At 34.1% G+C, this 24156-nt stretch overlaps 1 protein-coding gene and 1 long non-coding RNA gene across 6 annotated transcripts in view; one reads left to right on the forward strand and one right to left on the reverse strand.

The window, feature by feature from the left end:
• Positions 1 to 24156, reverse strand: part of Mettl4 (Methyltransferase like 4) — a 45977-nt gene that overhangs the window by 11648 nt on the left and 10173 nt on the right. For 3 of the 4 annotated variants that reach the window (XM_076491255.1, XM_076491253.1, XM_076491251.1), the window contains exons 1-4: positions 10862 to 11859; positions 8823 to 9033; positions 7872 to 8030; positions 1364 to 1430 (exon numbers count right to left, since the gene is read on the reverse strand). In XM_076491255.1, the coding sequence (XP_076347370.1) occupies positions 1364 to 1430; positions 7872 to 8030; positions 8823 to 9033; positions 10862 to 11287 (863 nt within the window). In that variant the 5' untranslated portion in view covers positions 11288 to 11859. Of the gene's footprint in view, positions 1 to 1363; positions 1431 to 7871; positions 8031 to 8822; positions 9034 to 10861; positions 11860 to 24156 lie in introns of those variants that run through there. The other variant, XM_076491252.1, reaches the window with a different exon arrangement.
• LOC143245198 (uncharacterized) overlaps positions 22194 to 24156 on the forward strand; it is a 32603-nt gene continuing 30640 nt past the window's right edge. Inside the window, exon 1 of one of the 2 annotated variants that reach the window (XR_013025499.1) lies at positions 22194 to 22272. This is a non-coding gene — a long non-coding RNA (uncharacterized LOC143245198). The remainder of the gene's footprint in view (positions 22273 to 24156) is intronic. The other variant, XR_013025498.1, reaches the window with a different exon arrangement.

Below are 24156 nucleotides of genomic sequence, written 5' to 3' on the forward strand. Positions count from 1 at the left end.
TGTTAGAGAAATATGGTAATAATAACAGCAACAAGCAGGCATTTGAAATCTATATGTAAAATTCATCCTTACGTAATATTCCTTGAAAGAATAAGATGACAGCATGGAACTTTTGCATCTAATATTAGGGTAGCTAATTGAAGAAATTTGTTATCAAAAATATAAGAAAAAAGTACAGAAAATTCCACATAAATAACCTACACTTTGAATTGAAGTTTTGGTAAAACTGATCATCACAAATAAAATCTAATGAAATATTTATTGCAACTCAAATCTTTCTAAACATATGCGTGCAGAGAGATTGATTTTAACAACAATAATAAATACAGTGATGTTCAGTTTGCAAGTACAAAATGATATGTAGCATTTCCATATGTAGAACATAACAGATTTCATGGCTACTGTTTCTAAAATAGTAAATCATAAAGGTACACAAGTTGACAAAAGCTTAGAACAATCATAGAGTAGAATAATTATGTTTATATCAATAAACAACAGTACTAAAACATGAAATTTGTTCACCAAAGAGCAGAACAACTTATTTTATTAGCATGCACGATGACTAGCAACTACAAATAACATAAATACTGCCATTAGCACTCACAACATATGGATATGTTGGAATGGTTAAGTAGCAAATAATGAAATAAAAAGTTTAACTTTAACAATATAGGTGCAATGGGATCAGAGTAATTGAGAGAAAACAATAACAGTTAATTCTGAAAACAGCCAAGTTACAGCCGAGGCATTACCGAAAATCATACAAAATATTTAATCAAAACAAGTGAAAATAACCTAAAGAGATACTTTTAAACATACTATTTACTTCACATTTTATTTTATACAAGAGAGCCTTCCTTGTATAATTGCTTCAAATTAAACTTAAAAGAAAGAAATTTATTATTTATTATTATATTATTTTAAATTTATTATTATTAATCATTTACATTAATTACACATTCTACAATCACAGGTGCATTTAGGTTTTCTGAACTTTGGCTAAAAATGTTAACAAACTTTATTTCAAGTTTTTAATTTTTTATTATTAGTATGTAACTTCACCTCAGTGAAAAACATACTACAGTTTACATTTAAAAAATAATGATGGATATTTATACAAGGAAATATAACAATAAATGTTTTATCTGCCTCATGCAGTTCCATTCATAATTTCCAAATATCCACTACTGTTTCAAAATCAGAATTCTGCCTGGAAAGATCGAGCTTGAATTTTGTGATCTTGACATACTGAAAAGACTTCTGTTAGTCAAGGTCATTTCTGTGTATTGTTTATCATACACATACACCCACCCACACACCCATACAGAGGCATTTTTAATTAATTATCCTCCTTTACACCTACCCTTTTTTTCTCTTTACTGACTTGTTCTCCCATGGTGGATCCATTAAAATAACATCAAATTTTTTACCTGTGTGAAAAAAAGGTAACATTGTCAATTATTTGTATCTCTATATTCCTTCAAGAATACTTCTATGTTACAAGCTTACCAATTTGTAATTTACCTATATTTATACTAAAATGTATTAATGCACAAGTTAACATTTACTAACTCTGAAATGTACTTCTGATAGGTGTTCACCCAAACCTATCTCAGCCTTGATTTCAGCTCTAAGCATTGTTAAACAGCATACCAGTCTGTTTTTCCTCTCCATTTTTGCAACATTGCAGCAACACGTGCTAATCATGTGACTACCATCCACCAATCATACTGTGCCATCTATACAGGCACAGACAGCTCCCTCTATCATTGCAGATATAAACCAGAAACACCCAGCAAATGAGATGGAATAAAAGGTGGGAAGTAGATGAGAGGAGGTAAGTACCTGTTGAAAATACATTTTCAATGTAAGAAATTGATAGCTTTCGAACAGTACCACCTCCCCTAACCCAAAGCAAAAATCCCACACTGCAAGGGCAGAAGAGCCAGTTAATGTGCAAAAGTAATCAAACAAGTAGAGAACAACAACTGTGAAAGAATAGTTCTGCCATTATAAAAGAAGGCACACCTGCTTGGTACAGCACTACTTCTGGACCACATATGCATTCTACCAGTTGCAAAGAAAGAAAGACACAAAGGGCTGAGCATAACAGACAAACAACATGTCATGAAATACAGATTATGCATGTCGACAACAGATAGTACACAAGATGTCCACATATGTTATCGGCAAGATTTCAAGAAGATGCCTATAATCAGACATAATATATGTTTCTTTAGCCTAGCTATATATTCTTAACAGGCCAAGTGTGGTCCACCTTGGCAGCAAACATTCAGGAGAAGTAAATGACACTGTTCAATGTCAGAGGTAAACCCATGGAAATGACATGTCTAAAATTGTCCCATTGTTCATAATTAGCACAATAGTAAAATGCTGAGTATTGTGATTCCAGTGTCACGAAGGTCACACATTGGTGGATCAGACCCAGATAAAAATGAACAAGTAAGAACTCTGTGACCAATACGTGGCCTAGCCAAGACAACTTCCTCCTTCCCACTTTTATGGAAACAAGATGACCAAAGAAAAACAGGTTTAAACTGTTATCATGTTGCTTACTCTAAGTCAACTACCAACTGGCATGAAGCCAAGCCATGAATACAGTACTATAGCACATATATGAGGTAAGCATGATCATGACAGCACCAGAGCAAACGGACTTAGCTACAGAGTCACACTTTTATTCCCACAAATTCCAACATGGCCAGGTATCCATAAACACTTGATACTAATGAAGAATCAAGCAAAATGGTAGACCATTGTTGATTATCGACAAGTGCAGGGTGAGAACTAACACAAAGTGATTCCAGGTCCCATATATAGCTTAAAGAGTAAGTGTAAATAGTACAATCAATCAGTGTAGCACACAGCTTCTATTTGATCCAGGGGAAGAAAATGGCATGCAACAACTGAACAACAGCAAACCTTCCATTTAACCAGAAATAGATGATTGTTCAGTAAAGAAATGATGATACTTTCAATTGAGAGTATTCGTCTTCTTCAGATGACTCAAGGAAAGGTCATATTTGGAGATAGTAATAAGCCATGTTGGAATTGGTTAATTACTGGGGACAGCAATGTTATCTAATGCCAGACCCAATTCATCCACTTTTGCATGGATACAGAGGACAAAAGTAGAAGCTGCATGGCCCAAATTCTGGTAGAACCACAGACCAGAAATACAGAAACTGTTTAGTGCCCTCATAGATGCATTATGTAAAGAATGAAGGTCAGCTTACAGTAAAAATAAGACCTGAGAATCTTGCCTCTGGGGCTGCAGAAAGAATAGCATCACCAAGATGGAGCTCAGAATCAGGGTGTATATGCCAGTGATGACAAAAGTGCATACAAGTGGTTTTGAAAAAAGCAGCAGCAAAAATCTTTTGTTGTGGGCCATTTCAACAAGCAATTGAGAGAAGTCAGAAACTGCTGCTCAATAAAACTCATGTTTCACAACTGAAACGAGATGTGGAAATTCGATGTGAGCCCATTTGCAACAGTAAGAGGACGTTGTGTGTAGAAGCAGCATTAATTTTGATACTGATAAGTGTAACACTTAAGACACAACCCAGAGGTACTCAAAGGTTGTATGTTAAAAATGAGAAAAAGACAAACCCACAGACTCAGAATTGCCTTTCCAGTAGAAAGTTCTGAATAAACATGGGTAAATGGCCACGCAACCTATACGAGTGGAATAATAATCAGTGATGACGAGAAAACCCACTTGTGTTATATTTTATTACTAGTTTTTGCCAAATGGTTATTTTTCTGCTGATGTTGGGAATATATGGTATGCAGTACATTCGTGCACTCAGTTACACAACCACCTTCAAACATCTGGTCAGCTCTCAGTCAGTTACCTCTTTCTTTCTTTGTGAACCTGACGATGACCGAAGAAGGTCGAAACATTGTCCGCTCCTCTGCATAAAAAGGTTTCTCAACCCAAACCAGCTGTTTTTACATACATATTTTTCTATATGAGTGAAGGTCTTGCAGAATGCCATACCTCAATGTCAAACAACACAGAAACAAAATGTTCTCTCTTAGGGAAGGTTTCCTCGATTGAGGTTTCAAATTGAATCAGGTGGTCCACAGGGTAGCACTGTCAATGAAATCCTCACAAGACATGCAAGAGAAGGTTGTTTAATAAGAGGAACCAACCAAAACAGGCACTAACCATCCTTTCTAAGACCTTACAAAGCTTGCTAGTGAAAACAATTCGATGATAATAAGTGAGCTTAGAGAAAGGAATGAAAATAGCCTTACACAAAGCTTCAAGAAGTATGTTCTCTCACCAGATCTAGTTACAAAGAACCAGAAGAACAAGAGAGGTAGGAGAGAGATAGCACAGCATCTCACAGTGAAGATCATCAGGTTCGACTTGATGTATTACCAGATTGATGAAGAGCAAACTGAAGTTTCACTAGCATAGAGGGGAGATGATAGTCATAGAGACAATTGGTATGAAAGAAAAAGGGTGATTGCTCTGTCTGAGACTTGATGGTCAAGAAAGCAGGGAAGAGACAGAAGTGCTGGAAAGATTAGAAAAGTTCTCACTGAGAGAATCAACAATGCTCTGGACATTAGCAACATACAAATCATCAAAGAGCATGATTAAATGGGGATGGAAAACATGACATCCACTGACCTTCGATATCTTGTCAAATACGAGATCCTAGTTGCAAAGTTAATCCAAAATTTCTTTTGGCTTTGATGTCTGACCAAAGTAGTGCAATGCAGTGCACTAGATGCCACTCAACCACCAAGATCCTCTACTTCCCTTCACCAGTTACCAGACACAGCAAACACATGGATGGATAATCAGTTCCCAAAGGTGGTAAACTGAAGTTACAGAACCTTCTCTGGGAGGTTCTCTCACCATGCACAAGAATCTACCTCGAGGGTTAATTCATTAATAAATGTTACATCAAAAACTTGGTTATGATAAATGTAGAACATCATAAACAAGAAAAAAAGAAACATGCAGAGTGACATTAACATCAGAAATGTGAAAGAAAAAAAATACATCACAAAATATTGGATCAAATGTAAATCTTAAATTAAAAATCAAAATTTATCAAAAAATACATTTTAGAATTGTGTTAGAGACAGTTCTGTAAACACAGTGGATGCAATGAAAACTTTATAAAGTTTTGGCACCAAGAGCTATGGAAGGTATTACTGCAGCAGCTAAATACATAGAAATATTTAAATTTAATATACAATAATGCAAAATGTGATGCTTTTACCACAGAGTGCAAAGTTCACCCTAATTTTGTCACTAATCCTTTGTATTATTAGGAGTTCAGTTTCCTAGAATTAATCGCAATTAATAAACTTTGTCAGAAATTTGCATTTCTTTATTTCTAATGAAGATGGATTGCAAATCAAAGAGTAACAAATGAAAAAAGTACACACACACACACACACATGTAGTTTGAGCTTTTTATCATCTCAACTACAGTTTATGTTCAGGACATTATGCACAAAGTCATAAATTTAAAATACAAAACAGTTCAAAGCATTTTTGCCTTCTTGTACCTTCCAAATAACATTCATAAAAATATTATTATCAACATCTTATAATTTATTAAACAAATAAAGTCTCAGCTTCCCTAAAAATGTCCATGTTAATCTTTTATAAGATGTTAAACACATTGTACAAAATAACACCCATTCCTGTACTTATTACTTTTTCTTTCATTTTGTAGATTAACTAAGTCCTAGAATTTTAATGATGGAGAAAAGAGATCTCAGATTTGTTTGTAATTTGTCTAGTCAAGAGTTAAATACCCTTCTCAGAGCTGGGAAGGCTGAAAGATGGGTAAAGTATCTTACTCAAGAAGACAGCAGCATGATATAGACCAGCTTTAAACTTGTGACCATCTGACTAAGAGTCCAAACCACATGGTTAGTGAGATACATAGTTCCATTTCTTATTAATGGGATTTATATTATACAAATGTCAAGATATAGTTACAGAGAAAGTCTACAGAAAATTTTAATTAGTAATTTTTAATGTATCATCCAGTACCCTAACAAAGTTAACATTACAAAAAGAGGTTTGATCCATGGTGGTTTTGAGAATGCTATCTGTCCATAATGCCACAATGACTAAAATAAAATTAAACTTAAGTATGCATTTCTAATCGTTTAAATTCTTTTTCTTATGAATATATATAATACCAACCGTACTAATTTAAATATTCAAACTGTCAAATTAAAATTGTTTAAAATGTATAATTGTGAGTTGTGCGACATTCCTGGAAAACATAAAATCTACTCCTTGACATTGCCAATATAAATGAAAATTATCCTATGAAGAAACTAAAAAAATATTCCAAATACAACTTCACAAGATATATGGAAATGCACTGTACAAACAAAGCCCTTAGTTCACCAAAATAACACTAGAGATTTTTAGTTTTTATTTGTGACTGAATACAAGCTTCTTCATTCCAATAATTTGTTTTCTCTTTAAACCAAATTTCATCAAAACAATACTTGTATGTTTATAGTATATGAGCACTAGCAGTAAAGGATAGTACAGAAAATTATTTTGGACAGCAGTAACTGAGCAAAAACAAGACGAGTTCAACATCAAGGAAATTTACCAAGAATTTGAGGTAAGGTCTGTATAGAGATGTTCAAAGTGAAAATGTTAATAGATACAACTTTGGAAAAAAACAAATGGATATTTTTAAATGTTACATTACATTAATATGCATCTACTCATATGTGTTATGGGGTAAGTCAAAATATCAGAACCTAGTAATAAAGAAATAAAATCTCATGAAGATTTTGTTGATTGTTGTTTTTATTATTACTTTTAGTTTTTATTCTGATCTAACTTTTCATGACACGACATTTTGAATTAAGTAACAAAGTTTGGACCAAAAAGAAGCAATAACTGCTACAAAATATAGCCTGTGTTATAATGCTATTAATAAATCAAAACATAAATAACTCACATTTTGAAGGTAAATCAAAATTTTCCCTTATGAAACTAGTTTTTTTGTCTTTACAAGTTACTTATTCCAAACTTTTTTTTTTTTAATTTCATGCAAAGCTACAAGAGGGTTATCTTCGCTAGTCGTCCTTAATTTAGCAGTGTAAGACTAGAGGGATGGCAGCTAATCATCACCACCCAATGCCAATTCTTGGGCTACTCTTTTACCAATGAATAGTGGGATTGATTAACATTATAATGCCCCCCACAGCTGAAAGGGGGAGCATGTTTCATGCAACGGCAATTTGAACCCATGACTTTTAGATTACGAGTCAAATATCTTTACCCACCTGGCTATGCTGGGCCTAATATGGAAATGAAATATAATTTTTAAGTAATAATAATCTGCCATTCAAAAATAAAACATTCATAAGTTATGTGAAAACAATGTCAAATCATACACAATTCCACTGAAACATTTAACTTTGACACTGATGTACTCTCCAGTATATACAATTAGGGTACCACTACAGATACGTATGCACAATATAAAAAACATTCCACTAGACATTTTATTTTATGACATTCTACTCTGAATATACATCATCATACAGCAAAGACAGCTCATGAATTGAAAAACATAATTACTTAAAATGCAAATAAAAACATCAAAACAATTAATTTGCATCTCCAAATATACCTAAAATCTCTATCAATAAAGGTATCAAAAACATGTTTCTTTAAATAGAACTATTCATTCTTATGTAGATTAACCTAAATAATCTACAAACTACATTACTGACATGTTTCTAAAACATGTACACATACGGTACCCTATGACATATTATCAACAACTATTGTTAAATAACAAAGCAAATATATAACTGGTGGTCATTACACTAACCTGTACTTATGAAGACATCAAGTGTTGTTATGTCGGACCATAAAAATGAGCTGTTAGGAGGCAAAACAAAAGTCTTCCTGTCATGTGTCAGAATGCATGGATAACTTCCAGTATACTCCACAAGTCTGTTTTCTAGACCACACTGCATTGCTTCTAGTTCTGGTAAGATATTCAAGATTAACACATTCAAATCAATGTAGGTCCAAGTGGACAGCTTCTCATTGTGATGATAATTTAAAATTTTTCAATAGGAGGGTTATAACTCTCAAAATATCTTGTAACCTATACGTACGAGAAAATTTTGTTGCAATGAGTGGAAATCAGACAGAATATAGATTCAAAATGTCACGGAGATTAACAACACCTATCCGAGTTATCCAACTTTAAGTCAGTCCACTCTTTATTACAAGTATGTTACACATTTGTTACAAATGGCTCCTTTCTCTATCCCGATTGGCTCATCTGCATGTTTTTTGTTTTCAAAATATTTCTGGACAATCCAACAAAATTTGTTTATAAAACTGGGAACTTCAATATAAAAAATAATTATTTTAAAGAATGTTTCAGGTAGTATCCTGACACGTTAAACAGTTTGCTATGGACTGTTCCTGTCTTATTTTTAGTTCAAAAATGACATTTTTAACGTTAAGTCCTTCATCAGGTTCTGAAGTAAACAGAAGAAAGCAGCAGACTGTGGGAAACTATTAAAAAAAAACTTAGACTGAATAACGGGTTCTTGTAATATTTTAATCAACACATGCTTTCAGATTTATATAAAAGCAACAATAAATCTTTATTTCTGGTTTTTTACCATCAAAAATGTTAAACTTCTACTATACTTTGAAACATGACTTTACAGATTATATACAACCACTCATTCCCAAGACATGTCTTTCAATTCAAACTATTAACATTTAAAAACTATTATCACATTTAATTTTTTTTGCACACCTTTAGCTTCAGAAGAAATACTGGGCATACACATGTCTTTTGCAATCGCTGCATATGAATTTAATCTTTTAACAAAGTTACGAGCACTGCTGTTGTTCTGTAGCCACTCTTCTGATGTTATGGGTTCTAGATGAAACTGGTTAATCACAAATCCCTGTTGCACTATCTCTATTGTTGTCTTAGAGATGTACTCCTCCTTTGGTTTGAAAGACTATCATCAAATGAGAAAATACTGTTTTAATTTTGTGATCATAAACTTCATAAAATAATAACTGTAGAGGCTTTAATGAAAATAGAATTCTCAACAGAGCTGGGTGATTAACCTGATTAGTGTCATGTAAACAATATGAAAATAATCAACAAATCAAAAGTAGTTTTCACTTATTCCAAGTAATGATATGAACATCATTTTAATTTTTTTATTGTTAGTTTCAATTAGTTTAAGGCTATTCAATTTAATGTATTAGTGCCAGACTTATGAAAATAACGAACTAATAAAAGTAATGTTTCCACTTACTTATTTCAACTATCCAAATCTCATGAATATAATCAATCAATTAAATGTAACTGATTAGCAAATACCACTAGTTGGTTGGCTGTAATTCTCTGGTGCAAAGCAACTTGGCTATCCACACCATAGAACTAGTAAAAGTGTGAAAGTTAAAAAATAAGCAGAGTCTGAAAGTCACATAAAAGACTCAAAAGTAGAATGACAATTGGCTCAGAGAAAATTAAAAACAAATAAGTTAGACCATGTTATAATCACTAATGAGACTATCCAATGTCAAGGTGTAAACACACAAGACTACCAAATGTCAAGGTGTGAACACACAAGACTATCCAATGTTAAGGTGTAAACAAGACTATCCAATGTTAAGCTGTAAACACACAAGCCATTTGCAAAGAAAAAAAAAAAAATTCAGAAATTGGCTCTTGATATTAAGCATGTTTTAAAATAATCAGAATATTATATAAATAACATTTCGTGGTTATGGCTACCATATGACTAAGCTTATATTTGAACACTAGCAGGTAAAGTCAGGGTGTTTCCATGGGAAATTATTTTTTAATAAACCTTCATGTATTTTTGACACATTTAAATTCATCAAACTAGCTCTATATCTAATGTTACTATATACAAGTGCATTTTAGCCAAAATCTCATTTTTAAATGAAATTGTAAGTAACATTAATAACTAAACAATAGAAATAATGCTCATCAGAACGAGAAATTTACAAGTAAAATAAAGATGTCAAGGTTTATAAAATTAAACAACAGGCTAATGAATGACATTTTCTTCATGCCAGATTGGTTATGACAGTTTCTTGGTTGAAAACATTAAAAAGTATTCAAAAAGGTTTTAAGTTTAGCGATACACATAAAATTAACAACTTGAAAGAGCAACAAATAACTATGATCCTTCATATGGACGATATGCATGGTACAACTTACAAATACAAAACTGTCTTGAACTAGAATCTCTACTATTTAAATACAAGAAAGATACATATTGTAAACAAGTTTAACTATTACAGTAAAACATAGAAAATGTCTGAAAATAAATAGTTGGGTTTAATAAATTAATTGGATGCTTTAACTACATTTTATTTATTTAAAAAAAAACAACTTTTTATTCTAGTTAAACTCCTATGGAATGGAAGGTTTCTAATATGATCCCTGTTTGTGAAAAGAATGATCAAGAAAGGGTTCTGGAAGTTAAGGGTGCAGTCCACACAATCCACCAGGTCAGTATAATATCTTCACCATGTTTCATGTTCAACTTTGTATAAAAGAGTGAAATTACCACGTCTTAAGGCAACTCTTATTCAGTCTCGAGTCTTGATGGTTGGGTAGAAGTAGAAATGAAATGTAAGCCATGAATCTCGTTACCAAAATATAGTAATACCATTACAAATTGGGCTTAAAACTAGTTCAGTACCAATTCAAGTATGAATGCTAAAGTCTAAATTAAATGCTGTTTGACAACTACGTGTGCTTATACAACAATCAAATAGGATATTTTTATAAATAAAACTTACCTTTAAATGTAATGAAACCTTTTCTGCTTTACTTTCTTCTCTCTTCTGCGGTTCCTCAGATCGTGTTTTTAATTCAGCAATTTTTCTTGCAGCAGAATCCATTAAAAAAGGTGTTCTTATTCCAAACATATCTTTCTTTGGCTTTGCAATTAGTATATTTTCATGATTTTTACTGTCAATGGCGATATTACTACATGCGCCTAAAGTACCATCACATCTAATTTGAAGTTGCACATCAGACTTCAAGCAACAAGTTGTCAGTCCCACAGTATTACAAGAAATATACTTTTCTTCAGAATGAATGGTTTCTATGACGATGTCAGGAATATTTGCTTGGACACAACAATGTAAATTACGATACACTGACTCCAGAAATATTTCATGTGATAATAGCCATCCACCATTAGTACGTACGAGTAGTGCCATATTTAAAACCTTACCGAATTATTAAATCTTAAAAACTTTCTAATTAAACTATAATTACAAATTAACGATATCATTAAAAACAGACCTATTTAAGATTCGTATTTAGGTCAAGGTTAATATTCAATTTTGAGCTAAAGCTTCTCAGAAATATTAATTACTACTAACAGTATAGACTAAAAATAAAATTGTAAATAAGTACTAGGTTCTTTCCTTCAAGTTTAATTAATTAAAAAAAAATCCACTTACAACTATTAAAGGTAGTATTGCACAACCATCGTCATTCTAAATAATATTACTGGAAGGAATTATTGTTGTTAATAAGTGATTCTTATTATTGCTGTAAAATAAAAGAAAAACACGTGTTCTTACACACCGAAAAGGTAGTGCATAGCAATGGTATGCATTCCCTGTGTTTTCTTGCCGCTAGGGGTAATGTCTTTATTGAGCGCACTGCAGGCACGAAAAAATGAAGATCATTCATGTTGTTTGTTACTAAATATCACCAACTTTTCTCTCCTCGGAATAATGGCTGGTTGGTTAGCTGTTTGACGTTTTTGGCGCAAAGCAACTATGCTATCTTCGTCAAAACAACCGAGAAAAACACAAAAATAAAATTATATAAAATGCAAAAATAAATCGAGTTAAAACTAAACAATGTCCAAAAGTCAGGTAAAAGACTAAAATAGAATTACAAAGGTTAATGGTTCATAAAAGCTAAAACAGTTAAGTTCAACACTGTCCAGCGTCAGGATATACTATTTGATAAAGTAATATCTTTGGTTTTATCAACTCAAACATAAATCATTGTATATAAAATAATGTTATTCTTCTACGAGAGTTGTGTCACTTTAATAATCGGTCTAGTCACGACTTTCTTTGGTTTTTATTAAAAAAAGTTTAGTTTCAGTGGTATTATTGTTACATATATTCCGGCTTGTATTGTAATGCCTCAATTAGTGTGTTGGTTTAATTTTTTTAATACGTTAGTTTACTATTTCTCAGAGTCTCCCACTTTCTCCGTTGGTACTATAGCGACATTGTGTCGATAATCCTTTTCAGTTACATTGGACGAGAAAACCAATTAAATGTTTTGGAACATGGTTTCTTTGTCATGAAGACGACAAATGGGAATTTAAATTTGGTCAAACTGATAGAGTCGTACAGAAATATGTATGGTTAGTTGCTTGGCATTTCTTGGTGCAAAGCAACTATATTATCAGCGCTAAACAAATTATAAAAATAATAAATGTGTATAAAATGTAAAAATAAATCAAGTTTAAAACTAAAAAGTTCAAAATTCAGATAAAAGAATCAAATAGAATTTAAAAGACCAATGGCTCGTAAACAATTAGAAACAATCAAGTTTGACAATGTAACCACCACCAATGACATCTAATGTCAAGGATAAAAACATAGAAAATACATGTCGGAAATGGTGCCACTACTTACGGTTGTAATGATGACATGAAAGTAAAACAAAGGCTACCGTGACTTGAATGTCATTAAGGCCACGTATTGGTGGATCAGTCCAAGATAAAATAAAATGACGAGTTAGATAGAGTGATCATTGCCTAGACTAACCAGGGACAACATTTTATTTTTTCATCCTTTCTGAAACAAGACAGCCAATGAGCAACAGGAGGTTTGATCTGAACAACTTGTTATAATGTTCTCCAGTTAAGTCAACTGCCAACTGGAGCACACAGCTTAGGCTTGAATATAGGAATAATCCATAGATACAACAGGTATGGCTATGACAGAAATAGAGTAGATGGGCTTAGCTGTGGTTTGTATGAACTCATTCCCATGAATACCAACATAGCCAGGTATGAAGAGAAACTAGATAGTAATGGAAGGAAGAGATAAATGGGTCAGCTGTTATTGAATATTGAGAAGAACAGGGTGGGAACTAGGGGAAAGCGAATCTAAGTCCAGTAAAGAGTTAAGAGGCTCAGCGTAAATGGCACAACTAGTGCCCTGCATCGCTTCTAAGTGATCTACGGCAAGAAAAATTGCATAATTCTGCAATGAGCACAAAATTTGTAGAGAGTATTCTGTGAGCAACCACCGAGCCAGAAACCATGGTAGATTTCACAGAGTTACCTTATTTCGAATCATCTGTATATAGGAATGAGAAAAAATGTTCAAAAAGTGTTCAGTAAATAGAAGATGATATTTTCAATTATGAGTATCTGCCTTCACTAAATACCTTACAGAAATGCCACATTTTGGAATGGTAACAAGCCATGGCAAGATTGAGTGACAATTTAAGACAACAACAGATCCAAATCAGCCATCTATGCCTGGATACTAAGGCCAAAAGGATGAATGGCAAACCACCTATTCCAAAAGAGCATAGCTTACTTAGAAAGGAAGACACATCCTTATACGACATGCTGTGGTAAATGTCAAAGTTTAGAAGCATACTGCAAAGAAAGTTGTAAATGGTGGAGGTTAAGAGAAAGTTCATGGGACTCGGTGTAAACATTTTGTACTGTCAAAGTGCAGAAAACCTCAGTATAGAGCCGAAGCCCCATATGTTGAATGGAGTCCAATATCTTTAAGACAAAGCTTTTGGGTGAGCCATAGAGCAGAGACACATAGTTTACCTTAGATTGAATGAAGTCACAATAGATCTTGAGCATAGAACATCAATCCACTCCCCAAAAAGTGGGAGAAAGAACATGGAATTGTTTATGCAAACAGTTTTGGAGAAAAAAGGTAAAACTGTTTGTTGTGATTTACTTTAAAAATTAATTGAGAGCAGTCTCAAGCTACCTCTCAATACATTTCATGTTCAGCAATCAACATGAGATGTGGAAATCATCCACATACAAAATGTATGAAATAGCAAAAAGTTGGTAAGTAATAACAATGATTTTCACACTAACAAGTGTGACACTCAAGACTCAGACCTCAGAGTCTCTAAGTTCCTGTGTAAGAGAACGAGAAAAGGTTGAAGACACGCGCACTTGGAATCCCCTTTTGTGTAAAGACAATACAAAATGGGTAAATGCCAATTTAATCCAAATTAGTGAAGGCCCCACAAAATGCCGAACCTTCATGTAGTGTCATAAGCATTCTCAAGATCGAAGAAAACACACAAAATGTTTGTTTTTGAGAAAGGCTTTCCTGATTAAGGTTAATTTGAATCAAGTGGTCCACAGTGAAGTGCTCTTGATGGAACCCCCCCTGGGTTGGTGAGCAGAGGTTGTTTGATTCAAGGAACCAAACAAGGTGATTATTAACTGTCTTCTCTAAAGCCTTAAATAGACAGCTGGTGAAAGAAATTAGATGATAATTAAAAACCCAAGGAACTTTCCCAAGCTTAGAAAATTTTTTGTTAATAGTCTGGAGCCAAGCATCAGGTAAAACATTATCATGCCATATCCAATTAAAGACAATCAGAAGAAGACTAAAAAAGACAGAAGAGAGTTGCAGCAGTATCACGTAGTAAATATAATCAGGTTCAAACAATGTACTACTAGAATGATGAAACGTAAGCTTGGATTTCACCAGCATAAGGGGATGATTATAGTCAGAGGTGATTAGCCAAAAATAAAAAAGGTGATCACTGTGCTCGGGACATCATGTTTATAGCCAGGTGGTGATGACTGTAGCCAATCTCCCTCAGAACTATAGGAAAATTATTACTGTTCCATGGGTCAATGTCAGACTTCCAAGAAAAATAAAATTGAAGAGAAACAAATAAACAAATCAAGAGCATTAAAAGATTAATTAGTGCATGAAAATAGAAAAAGGTTAAAAACAGTGATGAAGAGAGTGCACAGATATGATATGAAAGTGTATGACGACCTCTCTCATTAACATTTACATGATCCTAAAATCGATTGTGTCTATTAAAGTGTCATAAGATGCAAAAATAGAGACAGCAACTGTTGGATGAGAATTTCAAAGTCTGATTGATGAAACTTTTCTCATGGAAACAGGTAAAGATAAAACCCAGTGAATAAAAAAAGAGGGTTATTTGCACCGAAGAACCAGCTAAAAAAGCAAGAGTAAGAATTTATGAAAAAAGTTAAAAGAAACAAGTTAAATGTTAAACAAAATCCAAAAATCAGATTAAAAATTCACATAAAGTAAAAAGGTCATTGGCCCCTAAAAATTAAAAACAATGAATTTGGCAGTGTTGTCATTGCCAAAAACATTGTAAACCTGTATAAAGTATATATCTAAAATGGCTCCACCACTCACAGTTGTAACAATGCCACGACAGTAAAACATAAGCTATTGTAACTTGAGCGTTGCAAAGACAACGCCTTGGCGGATCATATCTAGATAAAAGTAAACGAGAAATTGAAAACTGTGACAACTGCATATCCTAGCCAAGATTGCTTCCTTTTTATAATCCTTATGGAGAAAGGATGGTCAAAGAGTAGCAAAAGGCTTGATCTGGAAAAGCTTGTTATAACACTGTTTACTCCAAATCGACTGTCAACTGCCGTGAAGCCGAGTCTTGAACATAGAAACATAGTCCGTATACAGGAGAGGCATGTCTATGACAGCACTAAAGCAGACAAACTTAGTTGCAGGGTCAGCAAGCTCGTTCTCAGCTATGTATCAAGAAAAGTTTGATAAAACTGTAAGATAGAAAAAATGGGCCAGTCTTTTTTAATATCGACAAGAACAGGGTGACATCCAATGTTAAGCAATTTCAGTGCCAGGGGACAGCTAAGATATTTGATATAGATAGTACACTTAGTGTATTGATTAGCTTTTACGTGATTCAAGGCAACAGAAAGGACATATTATTTTGTTGGAACACAGAAACTGTAAAGGGGATCCTGAAAACAACCACTGAACCACAACCGTAGCATATCTCACACATACACCTAGTTTTAACTATCCATTAAAACAGGAAAAGGAGAACTGAAAAACAGAACTTCAGATTGGGATTATCCACCTATCTTAAATGACTCAAAGAAAGGTTACAGGTGGGAAAGGTAATGAGCCATGGCAAGATGGGCTGATCATTAGATTTAGCAACATCATTCAATAACAAACTATCTATTCCACAAAATACAGTCCATTGAACGAGAAAGACAGCCTTAGGCTGGATGCTGTGGTAAAGATCAAAGCTTCATAGCATATTCCAAAAAAGGAGCAAAGGTGAAAAGGTGGCAGAAGTGAAAAGAAGGGTTGTGGAACTCAGTGTAAAGACTCTGGACTGGCAAAGTGTAGAAAGCCAATGTTTCATATGATGACTGGGATCCAACATCTTCAAGGTAGAGAACATGGCAGAATCACAGACAAGAGACCAATAGTCCGGTTTGGATCGAATGAGGGCACAATAGAGCTTCACCAACAAACATCTATTCACTTTCCAAAAAGGGAAAGAGAAAGATGTTTGATACCCATTTACCTGACACAAAGCTACTTATTATTAGGAATTCTGTCTCAGCTAATATGGAGTGAGCATTACCACCAAGATGGAGCTCAGAATGAGGATGCAAATCTCATTTGTGGCAAAAGTACATGCAAATGGTTTTAGATGAGAAGGTGAAACCATTTGCTAGAGTACAACATAAGACAAATGAGAGCAGTATGAAGCTGCTTCTGAACAGTTCTTATGCTCCTCAACTGAAAATAAATATGGAAGTTGATGACAGAAGCTGCTTGCCACAGTAAGAAAAATTTATCAAGTAATTGCATTGATTTTAACATTAAAAAGTGTAACACTCAAGACTCAGCAATGAGGGACTTCTAAGTTCTTGCATGAAAGAACAGTAAAGGGTTGAAATCCAATGAAATTGAAATCGCCTGTAAAGTAAACATTTCTAACAAAAATATGTAAATGATCATGAAACCCAGAGGAGTGAATATCCTGCAAAATGCTATCGTTGAACACGGTATTGTAAGCCTTCAAAAATCAAAGAAAATTGATACAAGATGTTCTTTCTTGAGGAAGATTTCCCTGATTCATGCTTCAAGTTGAATCAGATGGTTGGTGTTGGAGCACTGTCGATGGAACCTACATTAGGTGGGTAAGAGGATGTTGTTTGATTCATGAAAGCAGATATAAATAGCATCATCCTACCTCTTTAAAACCTTAAAGAGACAGCTAGTCAAAGTAATAGGACGATAATTAGAAGAAATCTTCGGATTTTTTTCCGGAGTAGAAAAAGTTAGAAACCAAGTATCAGTAAAAAACATTATCTTAACATGTTTGGCTAAAATCAACCACAAGAAGAGCAAGAGAAGCAGGAGAGAGATGGTGCAGCACGTCATAGTGAATGTCATCAGGCCTTACCAATGGAGAGTGAGCTGAGGTTCCACCAGTGTAAAGAGGTAATTATAGTCCAAGAGATTATCAGCCTCAAACAAGACAAGCAATCGCTCTTACCGAGATTTGATGAGCAAGAAGGTGAAAGAAGAAACAGAAGTGCTTGAGAGATAAAAACTCTCCCTAAAAGTATCGATGATGCTTTTTATATAAGCTACTTCCTGACCAGAGGAAAGAGCAAGATGGAAAGAATACTTCCCACTGACCTTCCGAATCTTCTCATGTATCTTTGAAACTAGTCGTAGAAAAAATGATCGTGTTGAACTTAATCTAATATTTCTTCTTACACTGATATCTAACCTGTCGAGCATGGACACGGGTCCAATGGAAAATGATGTTTATAGAAAGTTCGGGATATCTGCTGGTAAGAAGAAGATCACCATGGACGACGATACTGTGAGAAACGTGTCGAGGTTTTGAGGATAGAACAAACAGCTGCTTGAATGATGCAATCTATTAGCGCGTGTTTGCTGTCGTTAATAGATTGACAACTAATGACAGCAAAATCTGGTACCAAAAGAATCGTAAAGGAAAGCCAGTCAACTTTCTCTAACTTCCACTGTGGTACTCGAGTTTGGAGACAACGACCACGCTCAGTATCTCTAAAAATGATTGGAAAATGATCACATCCTCCAAGGGTGTATTAAATGCTACAGGCAAGGTTAGCATGTACTGGTCAACCAGCAGATTCCATCCCACACCTCATGAAATTGTTCCTCACACAACGTGTTACTTCAATATAAATAAAATGTACAAAAGGTTACAGTGTCAGCAAGTCTTACGAATGCTTCCTGTAAGGAGGGACACACACGGCATGATAGAAATTGATCAAGGTCTTACTTCCATCAAACTTAGAACAAAAATATCGACAAGTTCACTGTATCAAAGTAGTGATTTTTACTAAGACAAAGAAGAGCTTGACAGAGAAACTTATTTGTAACAACGAAGGTTTCTGTTAAAGAAAGAGTCTGTTGAATTCCATAGACTCCGTGTTTTAGGACGATTGGGCAGATATCTGTCAGGTAATGGAGACTTAAGACTCTAAGGTTGTGATTGAATAAAGGTTCTCCATTAGGAGGGCGAAAAGAGATGGACCTGAGTAGTAACTGAATGCAACAATGGGAACAAAAATTGGAGCAAATTTTAGATTATCAACTTTTGCAACTATGGAGTGCAAAATATTTTATCATAAAAGTGAGATTCTGGTGGAGAAATGAAAAGATCTATCTCTACTTCCACAATCAGCGATGGAACATAACGAAGCAACAAATGTCCGAGATGGAGCAGGGACAGTTTTCGAGTTTGTAGTCTTTAAGTGTTCCACCTTTTCCATGCATTCACATAGGGCAACATTAATACATAGCAACAGAGGTGAAAACCACCCCAAATGATGCAGTGAAGGTCAATTCTGTTGATTCTTATAACCATCATAGTCTTTGCCATCACAGGAGCATAAAGAACCATAAGAATAATTACTGGCACTTCAAACACATGAGAAGATTATGAATGCAAGACCATTCTTTGCATCTTAAATAATTTGCGTAAACAGTAGCAGGTGAACGATAAAATGTAAGCATCAATACAAGAACAATGGTAGTGTCATGGAAGAAACTATAGAAATTAGTGAGGATCTCTGACTTGGTGATGTTTCTTAAATCCTTCTGAATATTAACTCCTAGTAATGAATTCAAAGCAGTATAAAGAGTAACCTCAATAGGTAAATCTCCAATGGCGTTTGATTTTAACAAGAGTTTTTGTGTTTTGATACAAGTGTTTTCACCAAGATGTCCTTATAATGTGGTTTCTTAACTGACTTTGAAGAGATAACAAGCTCTTTTAATTCTTTCTGAATAAAAAAGGAATAGGTTTGATCTAAAGGTGCGCCAGATAAGGAATACAGGATTAGAAAATGAGATACAGGTGCAGATTGGGGTGGTGACTACTGTTCAGGATTTTCCAAACATGTTGAATTCCTGTCAATAACGTTTTCTCCTGCGGATCACTGAGTGCAAGATCTATGCAAAATAGTGAAGCTTTGGTGCCAACTATAGAGTCCTACAAGGTGATTCACTACACTGCTAAGTTAGAGCATTGTAAAGACACCAGGGTATTCTAGGCACCATATCTAAACACCAATGTCCACAACATCCATTGAGAACATCCAGTACTGGTACATAGTTGACCCTGACTTAAAAGAAACTGCCAATTGACTCCGAGCGACCAACCCCAAGGACATCCATCTACAGGAATTCAGGGCCAGTGATTTGTTAAATACCACCAAAATAAACTGACCTGCTAATGATACCTCTCAAACATCACCATCCTTTCCTCCCTTTCACGGGACATCACGCGTGAAAACTTATGGATGGGTGTTCAGATCCCAGAGGAGTTAGACTGAAAGTACAGAATTTTTCATTTGAAGTCCCCTCACCTACGTACAAGAATCAACCTCAAGGTATTTTAAATAAAGAAGTGAAACTAGTTATATTAATTACTTGAAGCAAAACTGGAAAACATTTGTAAATGATTGTTTTATATTATGGAACATATAATTTGATTTTGAAGTATTTGAATCTAATTAACCCAAAAAAATAAAGTTTACTTTTAAAATGAATAATATTGGTTTATTGTTTTCAGACACTCCCAGCATGGCCAGGTGGATAAAGCATTCGAATCGCAATCTGAGGGTCACACACTCGAATACCCGCCACACCAAGCATGATAATATTGTAGGTAAAATATTTTTCCACGTCATATACTTTTAGCTTGGCAGGTCTCAATACTCTTTAGACCCCTCAAGGCTAACATGTAGAAATGCACATCTGAACTTCCTATTACGAAAACTGTTAAACAATTCCTCGTGAGTCTCAATGCTTATTTAACTTTTCAAGACAGGGATGCACCACTCAGGTTCAAATTAAGAAACGTTTTAAACTGAATGTCGTCGGTCTGAAAGACTGTCGTGCCTTATTAGGTGAACTCACACATGCATATCTCACAGTTGTTTTGTCTAACATTATTGTGAAAATATTTACCAAGCCTGTTTCATTGTAGTTTATTTTCAATTATCGTCTGTAGAAATTGTGACTAAGAAAAACAAAAAAGTAAAGGTTCTTCAGATAGAAAATTAAGATTAACAATCAATCTGGAACAAGTCCAAGGAACTTAGTCACAGCAGCAACTGCAGCTTCTACTCACAAATTGAGTTATGGCTCAAGGTTTAGAACCTGTTGGTGTCGACATTTCATACAAACAGTTTTTGAAGACAGAAACGAAAACCATTTTACTGTGTCCCACCCATAAAACCTACTTCCACTCAATATACCGTATACTTAAAAAATGATAGTAGCTTTGAAAGCCATTAATATAGAGTCTACTCGCAATATTAGGAGGAAGTTACTTTTGTGATAATGTTGATCTTAATGCTAAATAGGGTGACACGCGATACAAAGCCCTAAAGCACTCCAAATTCCTGTGTGAAAAAACGAGATAATGATGAACATCAAGAGGTAAATGGTTACACAATCTATAACCATGCAAGTGTTTAAGGTTATTACACTGTCTCGTGGTACCATATGTTCTTTAAAGTCAAAACATTTAGAAATATGATGCTCTTATTTGAGAAGGGCTTCCCTCATGAACGTTTCGAGTCTAGTCAGGTGGTTAATAGTAGAACTTTACCTATAGAAACCCCACTGTATGTTGGAGATTAGGCTGTTTTATTCAAGAAACTAAAAAGAGCGAGCATTACCTATCCTTTCCGACAATTTTCACAAATAGCTTACTTGGACAATGGGTCGATAATTGGATAGAATAATGGAATTTTTCATAAGCTCGGAAAGAGAAACTACAATAGCGTTATGCAAACATGATGGACAAAATATCTTTTGCTAAATGCAGTTAAATAGATACAGAAGATGACCAAGAAAAGCAGGAGATAAGTGACAAAGCATCGTATAATACATGTGATCAAACCCAATAGAAGTGCTGCTTGACTAATTGAAATGCAATCTGTAACTCCACTGACGTAGAACGTTTGCTGTAATCAAGACGTTACTCTGGCTAAAAATAAAGATAGAGTCACGCACCATGAAACTTTATCACTAAGAAACAGAAAGAAGTGCTAGATTGGCTTCCAATAACATTCGTTCAATGTTGGGGCGATGCTGAAACTTAGCTTTAAACTTTATTTCGTAAATGCGGTATGAAAACCACGTTCCATATTCGAAATGCCAATATCACGGAGGAAATTCTGAACAGTGCCAGATTGAAGCAAAAACTAACTACAGCTTAGACCCTCACAGAGCTTCTGGGTCGTTATAATGTGACTGTCCAATTTTTTTATCGCATATGATCTTTTACCATGATATAACTTAGAGCCTCAAATTGTTATAATCTGGCACTGGAAATTAATTTTGAACTTACGTGGCCGTATTTTCAAAACAAAACATATATATGCAGTATTTATATTATCTTTAAAGTTTGTTTTTCTCTGTTGGATACTTATAGTTCACGAAATCACTGATACAAGAATTATCTTGTTTTTAATTTTAATAAATAGTATTATTCACTTATTCCATAATAATGCCAGTAGAGGGTTCTGGTTGAATGGTGTTGGTTAGGGACTTGTTAATGTCACTTAATGGAGCTTCCAGTACAAAATCACAAAGAATGTTTTGAGGTAGGCTATTGTAGTTTATGTACTGGTGAAAAAATAAGTAATTTAATGAAGATTTTCAATTTGCGTTTCCCTTCATGCAGCACTTCACCTTAAGCAGTGTAAATTGAAGCATGCTTTGTTATTTTGTAATTCCAAACCACAACATCAGTACCAGTAGCTATTATTATTGCTATCATAATACAATGTATAATATACACAAAATGAAATAACACCAAAAGTAATAATTGTAAGTGATATTACCGAAACCGATTCGCACTTTTAAAACACCAAGGCAAGTACCTAAGAAACGTAGGAAGTCGAATTTGTAGCTATTTTTTGTCAACACGGTAAAACAGAAGAGCATTATTGTTTATTGTCAATGTAGGCTATATATTTGCTGGTGTATAGAACATTTAAATTCATTCAGCAATCTTTAACAAATATTGTGCAGGATTTATATTAGGAAGAAGAACTTTTACAAAAAATTGAACTAATTTATGACATCAACTGAAAACAATTAACGGTGCAGTTTTTCATGTATTTAATTAGAAACAATATTAATTATAATCATGCTTTTCAGCTTAACACAGGCGTTCACACAATAACAATTGCTGTGATAGCTGGTCGAATAAATTGTGTTTGAATCATTACTGTGCGGGTTTGGATCCCTGTCACACTAAACATGCATCTTCCTTTCAGCCGTTGGGTCGTTATAATGTGACTATCAATCCCATTATTCGTTGGTAAAAGAGTAGCCCAAGAGTTGGAGGTAGGTCGTAGTGACTAGCTGTCTTCCCTCTAGTCTTACACTGCTAAATTAGAGACGGCTAGCACAGATAGCCCTTGTGTAGCTTTATGCGAAATTCAGAAAACAAACAAACATACACCTTTTGTTTATTTTTTAGAAACATAAACTTATTATTCCTAATACTGAGCTCGAGAACTAGCTGAGAAAAGCAGGTTAAATCATATAAAGATAATTTCATTAACCAAGTAACAAACCTGTTAACACAGAGACCCAATAACTGACACTATTTTTGATACTACGTTTTCTCATTTTTTTATGTAATGTTTCTACTTGTTTTGAAATAATATATTACCACAAATCAAATGTATATACAAATGTATTCTTCACAGCTGGATATGACAGTGGTATCCATAGCTTTGTTTTCTGTCACAGCCATAAAGGCTGGCTGAAATACTTTAGAACAAAATTGACAAAACGAAGTATTTTCTACTTTGTATAACTAAATACACAAATACACAGTTTAGATTAATATCTAGTTCATTGTTTTTGACCTATCTCTACACACATAGAGTAGTACAGATCGTTTTAAAAGCCATTAGATATTAAGATGCAACCAGCTCTAGCCCGTCAAAGAATAAGAAAAAAACGATACAAGTATTATCACCGTTGAAACGTCGGTGAATGTTCATTAATCTTAAACTAATTCGTGGGGTGTTCATACAATCAAAATGGTATAAATGATTGACGAATTGTTTGCTGTAACAGTTAGTTAATCTGAGACAGTTATTCAGTGCCTGTTATATCACAAAAGTATGACAACAGCAAAGTATAGGCTTTAAACTAGAATCGAGTTTTAGATGCAAAATGAAAAAGTATTTTCGTTAAATATTTGCTAATTAGTACGGCTTTCTCCGCTAGGAGAAGAGCTCCATGAAAACATGAGAAATCATTGCTCATATTTTCCAAAATATTTCTGACTAAGGAGATTCATTTTCTTAGAGTGGGAAGAAATAAAAACTGTATCACAAATTATCCTGGTCAAAACTTATAAATGATCTGTACTTCTGAAATCCAGGATATTATTATTATGCAGAAAGATACCTTATAAACACAGTTTTAAAAAGTCAGGTAAAAGAGATAAACAGTCTGTTAGGAGG

The sequence above is a fragment of the Tachypleus tridentatus genome, chromosome 2, assembly GCF_004210375.1.
Source record: "Tachypleus tridentatus isolate NWPU-2018 chromosome 2, ASM421037v1, whole genome shotgun sequence".
Classification (NCBI taxonomy): Eukaryota; Metazoa; Arthropoda; class Merostomata; order Xiphosura; family Limulidae; genus Tachypleus; species Tachypleus tridentatus.